Source organism: Coturnix japonica, chromosome 2 (genome assembly GCF_001577835.2).
Source record: "Coturnix japonica isolate 7356 chromosome 2, Coturnix japonica 2.1, whole genome shotgun sequence".
Taxonomy (NCBI): domain Eukaryota; kingdom Metazoa; phylum Chordata; class Aves; order Galliformes; family Phasianidae; genus Coturnix; species Coturnix japonica.
The window spans coordinates 20,641,034-20,652,134 of NC_029517.1; the positions used below are offsets into that span (position 1 = coordinate 20,641,034).

At 45.4% G+C, this 11,101-nt stretch overlaps 1 protein-coding gene across 1 annotated transcript in view; it reads right to left on the reverse strand.

The window, feature by feature from the left end:
* LOC107309081 (1-aminocyclopropane-1-carboxylate synthase-like protein 1) overlaps positions 1-9,292 on the reverse strand; it is a 12,383-nt gene extending 3,091 nt beyond the window's left edge. Inside the window, exons 1-9 of the mRNA XM_015853541.2 lie at positions 8,648-9,292; positions 8,512-8,571; positions 7,766-7,836; positions 7,009-7,078; positions 6,500-6,566; positions 5,474-5,571; positions 5,235-5,312; positions 3,850-3,950; positions 3,336-3,422 (exon numbers count right to left, since the gene is read on the reverse strand). Of these exons, the coding sequence (XP_015709027.2) occupies positions 3,336-3,422; positions 3,850-3,950; positions 5,235-5,312; positions 5,474-5,571; positions 6,500-6,566; positions 7,009-7,078; positions 7,766-7,836; positions 8,512-8,571; positions 8,648-8,800 (785 nt within the window). The 5' untranslated portion in view covers positions 8,801-9,292. The remainder of the gene's footprint in view (positions 1-3,335; positions 3,423-3,849; positions 3,951-5,234; positions 5,313-5,473; positions 5,572-6,499; positions 6,567-7,008; positions 7,079-7,765; positions 7,837-8,511; positions 8,572-8,647) is intronic.
* Positions 9,293-11,101: the final 1,809 nt, after the last annotated feature.

Genomic DNA, 11,101 nt, shown 5'->3' on the forward strand with positions numbered 1-11,101 from the left:
CAACGAGCTCGAATGGGAAAAACTCAGCCGTCCTGGAATTCTAGAAGTGATCATGGACTGGCCCTGAGAGTAAAAAAATTGAAACAGCCACCTACAGAAAGAGGTATCACGTGGCTACAAGAGGCACCACCATAACAAGAGCTACCAAGAAAACGAAAAGAAATTTGTCCTGTTCACAGACGGATCACATGTCGTATTGTAGGGAAGCATCGCAGATGGAAAGCTGCTGTATGGAGCCCCACACGACAAGTTTGCAGAGCCCACCGAAGGTAAAGGAGAATCAAGTGCATTCAGCAGAAGGTAAAGGCTGTTCAGCTGGCTTTAGATGTGGCTGAACGGGAGAGGTGGCCAATGCTTCATCTTTATACTGATTCATGGATGGTGGCAAAATGCTTATGGGGGTGGTTGCACATGTGGGAAAATGATAATTGGGCAACGAAAGGGTAAACCTGTTTGGCCTCTGAACTGTGGAAAGACATTGCTGCCCGAATAAGGAACATTGTTGTAAAGGTGCGCCATGTTAGATGCTCATGTGCTAAAAGTAAGGCTACTGAAGAACATAAAAATAACCATCAGGTTGATCGAGCTGCCAGATTGAGGTGGCTCAAATAGACTTGGACTGGCAGAACAAGGGTGAATTATTCCTAGCTCGGTGGGCCCATGAGACTTCAGGTCATCAAGGAAGGGATGCAACATATAAGTGGGCCGAGACGCGAGGGGTGGACTTAACTATGGACGCTATTGCTCAAGTTATTCATGATTGTGAACATTGCGCCATAATTAAACAAGCCAAGAGGATGAAACCTATTGGGGGGAAGGGCGATGGCAAAAGTATTAAATATGGAGAGGCATGGCAGGTTGAATTATATCACCTTGCCACGATCTCGGCAATGGTAAGCGTTATGTACTCACCATGGTGGAGGCAACCACTGGGTGGCTCGAAACATACGCAGTACCCCCCATGCTACCGCCCGAAACACCATATTAGGGTTGGAAAAGCAAATCCTGTGGCGGCATGGCACTCCAGAAAGAATTGAATCAGATAATGGGACCCATTAAAATTCCTTGTAACCACTTGGGCCAAAAATCATGGCAATTGGTGGATTTACATAATTCCCTATCATGGCACCAGCTTCTGGTAAGATTGAACGATTCATGGGTTGTTGAAAACTATGTTGAAAGCAATGGGTGGTGGAACGTACAAAACTGGGAGAACCATTTAGCAGAAGCCACCTGGTTGGTCAAATCGACTCAGGATACTCGATTAGTAATCGTAATGGTTCCTAACAATCCAGCTCCCTACGTACTGTGGAGGGAGATAAGGTTCCTGTAGTACACATAAAGAGTGTGTTGGGAAAAACAGTTTGGGTCCTTCCAGCATCTGGAAGAGGGCAAACCTCTCCGGGGTACTGTCTTTTGCCCAGGGACCTGGGTGCACATGGTGGGTGAGGACAAGAATGGGAATGTTCAATGTGTACCACAAGGGAATTTGATGTTGGGGGAGTGCAAGCCAATGATTTTCCTGTAAAATATATAGGTAGTCTCAGAAAATATTTCAATTAGGTCCAGAATAGTTCAATTAGGTATAGGTACTTTAGATAGAGTGGATTAATGTTAAGGAAACACTTTTTCTCTATATACCGTTAATTAGGCATCTGTTAAGCAAGTTTTCCATCTGGACTCTATATCCTGCACTGGCCATGCATGTGTAGAGCACACATGGAAAGAAGTATAAGTCAAAAGGAAATCTGCTGTGGTGGCTGGGAAAGGATGAGTGCACCTTGATGTGGGGGACGCCCTACTAGCGCTCGCCTTCCTCTACCGCTGACATGTTTTTTCTTTCTGCAGTTTCCATTTTCTCAAAATTAATAATAGTAAATTAGGTTATAGAGTTTTGTTCTCAACTTAGGGATTTGTATGGAATAAATATAAATTGTTTGAGAAAAATAAGGTTGCTGATTATTCACACATATACCATATGAGTGTGTATGTATGTATAAACATAATGTAATGATGTAGAATAAGGGGTGGAATGTCATGGTTTAATAATTTTTGTAATTTTTGCTATCAGTATTCCACATCATAACATCATATTAAAGCATGAATAATTTTACTGAATCTGCAACTTTACAGAAGAAGACTACATCTCCCAGGGAACAACACGATAGGTCACGGGACCTGGACTCTATATTACTCTGTCGCAGAACAGACTGACGTCTTTCAGAGTTCCTGGCGTTCAGGGGAGTGTGTGGGAGCCTTCAGCCGTTCGCCTAGATTTACAGTAGGCCTCTCGGTTACGGACTCATTCTCTCTCCTATTTTGCTTGATTCGTTAGCTCAATTTTTCAATTATATTTTATTATATTGTGTTATCCTGTATTTCGATATAGTATTTAGTAAATAAGTGTGCCTCCTTAGATCGTTGCCGCTGTTTTCTTTTCTCTAATTAATCTTTTCCTTTCGGCTAGGGCCCCTCCGGGGCCCACGGCCCTGTCACGGGTGCAGGTGGATTTTTAGTTCAAACCGTGACAAATATGTAAAATTTTAATTCATTTTCAGTAAAATTAGCACATATGAACTTTTCAAGCGGGATGGATTTTTTCAGAGAACGTGTAACAAAATGCATGAGGTATCTAAGGACACAATGCATGTGGTATCTAAGGACACCGAACTATTAAAGGCTGAGGCACAGACTCATAAAATAACAGAAAAGGACTTCTAGTAAGACATAACAGACCATTCCTGCTGCATAGCCACGGTCACACCTATATTAGAACAAAAGCAGTAACTCTATAAGGGATGCGAAACGACTCTTGTACTCAGCAGAGAACAACTCTTTGCTCCACCCTGCTACGTTTCAGCCTGGGGAAGGGAGAGGTGAACATTTCAGGTCATGTATTTACATGATGTGGTACAATCAAACAGAATACTACATTGTAGATCACTGAAGAAGAAGCTATTTTCTCCTTTGTGTAACTTTGTGTAAATAGGGGTAAGCCTGGAAATTTCCACCTTCAGCCTAATAAAGCTGGGTGAACTTTCACACTAACAACAGCATTTTTTCAGGCATTATTTATAGCTCATGTGGTTGAGGCAACACCCAGTAGCACACTGGTTGGTTGTACTTGGATGGGCTTGGAAATTTCCTATCAGTGAGATATTTACACAGTTAACACCACCACATACTTTTGGAGAAAGAAGTTCTATTAGTCAGATACCAATAGGTTTAAGTATTCTTGAAGAATTATTCTTTCCATCACCTGCCAGAGGAAACCAATTTCCATTTTGGATTAAATACCTTCAGTATCTTAACCCATGCTAAGAAATCACACTTACCTATCTAAGCTAAGAACACTGGTGAAGGTGATATCATCATAAACAGACAGCATGTAGATTTCATCCATTATCACGTGCAATTCGTGTCTGTGTGTAAAAAAATACGGGCATTTTAACGTACTTAAAATGAATTTATTTCCACATATGTATATATATATGTATATATATAATATATATAATCTTAACTACTGACACAGCAAAGTACCTGTAAGCATTCCTATTTGCTATTATATTCACCATATTGACTTTACACATCGAAGTCAGAAGATTTTTACTTTACAATAACCCTGACAGCATTTCTTTTCAAAACAAAGTGTTGGATCTCAGAGAGATCCCCATTTATTTTTGTGCTCCCAGAAAAGCCAAGCACAATGGGTAGTTACACAAAGCCAAGCTCAAGTCCCTGCATGTCACCTCCTCAGAACAGGCACAAAGGAGAGGAGGTGATTTTTCTTCATCCTTATATTGCATAATGGAAAAGTGAATACCAAACAAATAGCGCCAGGGCTCAAACCTGTGTGCAAACTCAAGGCATTCCTTCAGTAACTGTGCTGGGTAAATGTCCCCTAAGGGGTTGTTAGGGTTGATGAGGACTAACACTCTCACTCTGATGCCCTGAAAAAAGAGAAACCAGCAGTGGGAGACAGCAGTGACACCAAACTGAAGTTGGGGGATGCAGCAAGAGCAGATCGTTCCCTTCCATGGAAAGCTGCCTTTTGGAAATCCGGAATTATGCAGATTAAACTGCAGATTTTGCTTCATTATTCTTCCAGTGACATGCCAAGATCACACTAAAAGGTTTGTTAGTGAATGAAAATCAGGTTAATGCTCATCTGAAACACCCACTGACCCCAACAGGCAAGGTCAAGATGTTGTGGGGATTAACAGTGGTCTTACAGATACACTTCCAAACAAATTTGATTGCAAGCAGTCAAACAGTTAACAGCTGCAGCAGAAACTGTCAAGACTTTAAATGTACCGACATGTGTTCAGTTTTGCAGCAGGTTCAAAGAAGGGACCTTGTCCAGGCAGTCCATGCCACATGAGCATGGTGCTCACACCCTGCCCAGCGAGGAGGGATGGTGGGCAGCTGCACACTCAGTCCCACACAGACTGGCAGAGGCTGATGACACGGACATACAGATGGTGTCTAAACATAGGCACTGTGCTGATGAAGCAGGTGGGTAATGAGGAGAGCTTGGATATGTCTTACATTAAAAAAAAGCTATGCAAACATCCATATACACACATACAAATATCCACTTTTTTTATATGTGACCTTACTATAAGTGACCCTACTTGTGCCTATCCATGTTATCTGTTGTTAAACCTTACTTTCCATCCTAGAAAAGGACGTAGCAAATCTGTCTTACTCTTCTGAAACACCACTACCCTCACCACATCTTTGATGAAATGTGTTACTGCTCATCCTATGCTTCCTCCTCTGCTGGATTCTATCAAGGAAGTGCACAAAGGCTGAGTGCGTTTCTGGTTTTCCGAGAAGTCTGTGGACTACAAATACCAAGACACTAAGAATAGGAAACATCTGATCCTGAAGCGCTGCTTCAGTGCTCCCAGTGACGCTGTGGTACAGCAGATTCTGTCCCCTTTGCTCCAGAAGAGCCCTCCTCAGAAGCACATTCAACCTACCAAGCAAGGGACTTGGTCTTGAAAGACAAATTAAGATCTATCCATAAAACACTGTGAGGAGTTTCTCTGCATCATTTTGCTACATTGCCCAGATTACAGAAACAAATGCAATCCCTGTTGCCAGAGCTGGATACCCTCTCCCCACTCCAGAATATCTACATGGATGAAGATATACGAATGGCTTGAGAGCACATGTGACTTAAAAAAAATAAGGAAAATCAGAAAATCAGAGGACACTGTTATTGCTACCTGCTTTTTAGCTCTCTGCAGTGCAGCCTCTAGTTTTTCAGCTGTCAGCTGGAAAGGGTGACTTTCTTTGCTTGTCACCTACATGAGAAAAACAATCAGTGAGAACAAAGGAAGAAACGCTCCCACCCAGTGAAAAACAGACTCGATGCTGGCTCTTAAATAAGTTAAACAAACTACAGTTTCTGATGGCACTGCTTCAAGTGCTAAAGTACACAAGCAGAACATGAACGTGTCTTTACCTCACTGGACAAGGGCACGTGCACGGGCTGCAGTCCACCATACAGCCACATTTTTGAATTGATGCCACCATAGTGAGGAGCTGGAATCAGGTATCCATCTAAAGTGTTTAGAAAAATGAAGAAGTTAGAACAGCTGAAGTTTCTCATGAGGAATCACTTTGCTAGGATGCCAGCAAACTGAACTGACAGTCAAGGAATCTGACATACAATTTCATCTGGGAATTCCCTTGGCTGGAAATCCCTCTCTTCTACAGGTCCACACCCAATTTCCTTATGCGTGCTTTCCTTCCCCAGTCCACCTCCTCTGTCTGTGCTGCTCTCACCAGAGTTTATGTGGTTCCCATCTCTTCTTCTCATCACTCTTCAAAGTTCACTTTGCATTCTCTTGATACCGTTTCTCTTCCTATACCGCTCTTCCACCATAAAACCATAGATTATGTTCTAGAAAGTGGCTGGCCTGTTGATACCTCAAATGTTTTCCAACCTTCTAGAAATAACTGGAGGCATTAGTTCATAGATACTTTGCTAGGAACAAAGAAATGACATGTCTATGCTATGCTCCATCCAGTTATAAGGAAAGCATGCTATCGTGTTCACTTTTAACACATAAATAGAATCATAGAATTGTTTTAGTTGCAAGAGGCCCTCAAAGGTCATCTGGTTGAACTCTCCTGCGGTGAGCACACCTACAGTTACATCAGGTTGCTCTGAGCCCTGTCCAGTGTGGTCTTGACTGTCTCCAGGGCTGGGGCATCCACCAGCTCTCCAGGCAACCTGTTCCAGTGCCCTACCACCCTGACTGTAAAAGACTTCCATCTTACACCCAATCTACATCTCTCCTGCTTTTGATAAGTTATAATAAAGAAAATAGTTTGAAACTATTTCCCTTGTTCACCACAGATCCTGCTGAAGTGCCTGTCCCCTTCTTTCTTACAGCATCCTTGTAGATACTGACAGACCACTCTCAGTTCTCCATGGAGCACTGATAAACGCTTTCAAGCAAAAAGCATTCAGGTTTTCACTCACCACCAGGGTCACACAGCACAGTTGACAGAGCGGCAAAAACAGCACAGCAGCCGTTCATGACAGTGATCTGAAAACAGCAGAACAAATGTTCCTTAGCAGAAATACCATCTCCTCTGTGGTCTGAATTCAAAACAGAAGAATGACGAAGCCACGCTACTACAGCTATTATACAAAGTGCTTGACTATTACTCATTGACCACTGCTTCAAATGGAAGGACTGACACTACTGAGACTCCTGTAGATCACTGTATATAGAATCACAGAACACCCCAAGTTGGAAGGGACCAACTCCATGCCGTCCCCTCGGGCCCTGTCGCTGTCACATTGCAGAGCTCACCGCTGCCCCTCCGCTCCCTGTGAGGAGCTGCCGCCGCCATCAGGCCTCCCTCAACTCCTCTGCTCTGGGCTGACCATGGCTCTCTCCTGTAGTATCCTGCTGCCATTTGTGTTCACTTATCTTTTATCAGCTCAAGGAAAAACAAACTGCAGGCATAAAGCAATTTTCTTACATGTTCTGGTCTAAGTTCTTTTGCGGCTCTGCCATAGTCAGTCAGAAACGTGGCAATTTCTTCTCTGAAGCTAAAACACAGAATTTGAGTCAGCGATGGAACTGCGTGTTTCTCAGGAGAAAAAGCACAAAAGATGTGTAGAAAAGTGACGTTTACAAAAAAAAAAAGGACAAACACACCATTCTGTTATGAAAGCCTTGAAGATTGTTTTACTTCCCGCAGCTTAAACAATATAATTTCCTCAGATACCCAGAGCGCTACACTTTGTGAGATACAAAGCACACAGAAGACACCTGCAGCCTTGAGCAGCAGCAGCGGCTGTGACTCAGCTGTTATTTCTGCACAGTGGGAAAACAAGAAAATAAAGAAATTCATTTGAGCTGAAGTTCTTGGAGGGAGCAGCAGGATGTGGGACGTGGTGAGTGATGCAGGCCTGGTGAAGGCCGCTCTGCTGTGCTCCAGCAGCAGCACTCAGGCCTAGCAGCCCACAGAGCTCTCGTGCACCCCTGGGCATGGGATGAGCCCATGCACACACTCTTGCACCCAGCAGACACCAGATCCTTTGCCTGTTTTCAGCAGGGTAAGGATGGAAAAGATAAAACAACAGAACAAAAAGCTGGGCATGCAAAAGCACATCCACAAGCAGCCGCCATTAACACACCCATCATTCAGGCTCACCAGGAGAATGAAGCCACACATCACAAGTCACGAACATGGAGCTCAAAAGGGGACACAGAGGGGAGGATGTACTTCTCACCTCCTCACACCCTGTGTGTCAGGGTACTGGAAGAGATCGGGCTCCAGACAGTCCATGTCAGGCCGTGTGAGCTGGAGGCATGAGAGAGAGACACTGTAAAACATGGAGGAATTGGGACCTTCTGCTCTGCTCCACCATACTTTGTGCACAGTCCTCCCTCACCTGCACCACAAAGGTGCCAGTGGCTGCACTGGTGCAAGTCATCTCTGTGTGCAATGAACATAGGAGTTAATATGCTCCCAACAGAAGGTCTGGCCATGATGTCCCAGTTTGCCAACACCTGAGCCAGAACGTCTTGGTTTCAAGCAGATAAACTAGAATTAACAGAGTAGGGAAAACACCTTTAAGCACTGCTCTCAGAGCCCAGCCCTGACTGCTGAGCATGGCAGCTTAACTCCTCAGCTGTAGCATTAATTCTGCTCCAAGCCTGCATTCAGCACATGGAGCACACTGTGCTCTGCCAGCAGACATCAGGGCACGGAGCACACGGCCCTTCAGGAGCACAGCTGTGTCTGCAAAGAGGGAGCACCTTCAGTTCTCTGTGTAAGAAGCTTAAGCAAAACCAAATTGGGCTTTTCAACCTGAGGCGAACACGACATCCATGCAGTACGTGGGTCGTGCATCCTCGTGAAAGCAGTCAGCACTGTCAGCAGCCCTGCGGGCGACTTTCTCCATGCTAAACTGTTACCCGGACGCTTTGAAATGGTTAGAAAACAGCAAAGGAGCCAGCAGAGCGCCGCACTTACTCTGTCCTCTATCAGATCAAAGCACAGCCTGTTCTCGCTGGTCCCCAGGTTCACGATGCCCTGCAAAAGACGATGCTGAGCCACACACACCGGCAGGGCGCCGCTTCCCCGCAGCCCCCGGGGCCGCCGCCCGCACCTCGGGGTTGCGCTGCTGGTCGAAGGGGTCGGCGACGTGGAGGTTGAAGCCCCGGTCCAGCAGCCCCGGTTCAGCGGCGGCGATGCGGGCGCCGCGGGCGGACAGAGCCGGGCCGGGACCCGCCGGGGACCCGCCGCCACCGCCGCTCATCATCGCGGCTCCGCGGCCAATGGCCCCGCCCCGGCGCTGCTTTCTGCTGCCGAACCAACGTCACGCTGCTCTGCTCAGGATTTTGGTAACGGCGATTTCATACAACGCTTGCGTGCTGTCAGGAGAATGTGTACGTGTGACTCTGTTCTACAGAGCTGCTGCTCTCTGAAAGCAATGGGGCTCGCCCAGCAGCTGCACGGCCTGAATAGTTGTACCGAACTCCTGCATCAGCATTCACTGCTCAGCCGCCCTGCCCCAAACGCACACCTGCTGTGCTGCATCCTGATCACTGCTGAGGAAGGCCCTTAGGAGCTGTTTGTATGCTCCAAAATGACCTTTTCCCTGAGCTCCCATTTGTTGTGGAATCATTTCAACGAATTCCAGCTTTTAACACCAAGGAGTTTCGGATACCAATGTGGAACACCACTCCTAAGAGATACAAAATCCACCCTTGTTATCCATCCGCTGCAGATACACCAACATTGCTGCATGATGTTACTGGGGAGCACTGACTCAGAGTCCCACAGGAGCCCCACCATCTGCTGGAGGACATGGAGGAGGAATTGTTCACTTGTTTCTGTTGGGCTGGCTCGCAATGGCAGCCTGAATGCCAGTGAGCTGATGAAGCACTTCTTTACCAGCTACAACCCACCGATCAGAAGGTATTTTACCCCAGGACACTGGTGCCCCATCTAGACAACACTGCTAATCCACGCATTGTCACTTCAGGTTCCTATAGCAGATTGTCATTTGTTGGCCAACTTCAGGAATAGGAAAACTAAAGCATAAGCATTTGCCAATGCTCCAAATACCAGCGTAATCCATGGAGGACACTTCCTTCTTATTCCGGTCTCTGCCAAGTTCCTGCATTATTTACAATCCTATGATCACTATCTTGCCTTCCTGGAAAGGCTCCCACCCCCTGTTCAAACACCACAGGGGCACGAAAGGTACTAAATGGCCAACAGTCAGATCCACATCTAACCATACAGCACCGATTTCTTCTGCTTTATAAAGTAGGCAACAAGTAAAATGATAGCTCAGATTTACTATGACTGGCTGGCTGAACATACTTTGCTTCCCCGATGCCAAAAGAGGAAGAGGGAGAAACTCCTTTACATTGAGTGTAGGTTGTTTCACACAAAAGCTTCTCTGGCCAAACTGAAATTCTGAATTCGTTTTAAACCTATAAATTGTATGTCCATGATTTGCACCTCTCCTGTGAGGAAAGGTTGAGGGAACCAGGCTTGTTTAGCTTGGAGAAGGCTCCAGGGAAACCTCACTGTGGCCTTCCAGTACTTGAAGGGAGCATAGGAACAGGAGAAGGAATGGCTGGTTACAAGGGTGGACAGTGATAGAAGGGGGAATGGTTTTAAACTGAGACAGTGGAGGTTTAGGTGATTTTTGGAGTCAAAGCTGTCGAAGCACTTTTTAAGAAACATTGTGGGACAGTAGCAGGAATGGAATTCCTGTTTGCAAAGTGAAAGTGTCAGCTGCACGATAGAAACAAGATAAGTGCTCCTATCTATATTTATCACTTGTCTCTTCAGAAGTCCCTCGACTACAAGGAAATGCTGGCTGGCTGCTGGGGAAAGGTCAGTGTCAGCTGGCAACGTCAATAAAAGCCGGGCATATCACCTGATCATAGAAGGGGTGATACTGCCCAGTGCCCTGAAGTGATACAGGTATGAGAAGGCACATGATTGTAATCACAGCTAGAAAAATCAATGCTTTCTAATCACAGAGGTAAACAATATCACAGAGGTAAACAATAGGGAAGGATGATCAGCAAAAGTGAGGAAAAGCCCCCTCAGTACTGGCAAAATGTTGTGAAAGGGTGGTAAAGACTCAGAGCAAGCAGCTCCAGGCCTTCTCCCCTACTCTAAGACCCCATCTAGCTATCAGCTGAGGATGACAGCTCTTTAACAATCTCACCGTAAGTAGCTGTGAATGTAACCCTGTGTAAAGTAAGAAAGCTTCCAAACATCACGGACTATTCAAGTCTCCAAGAAGAAGACTGGGTTAGAAACAGATAGGTGTGAGAAAATGCAACTTGGTGTTACACTGGATAATTAATGGTGGCAAAAGACAAGATAAAATTATGGTGCTGTCTTCATATTTTTCTCTTTTGGCTCCAACCGTTCTAGAAGTATTACTTACTAGTATTGTTGGCCCATCGATAAACACAGCAAGTGCCACTCTTCTCTGAGCCCTCCAAAGGCCATGAGAGAAAAGCTCTACAGAACATCTGTGCATCATTTCTCGCATTACACGGTACAGTTTACTCAGACAGGGAGATCACCA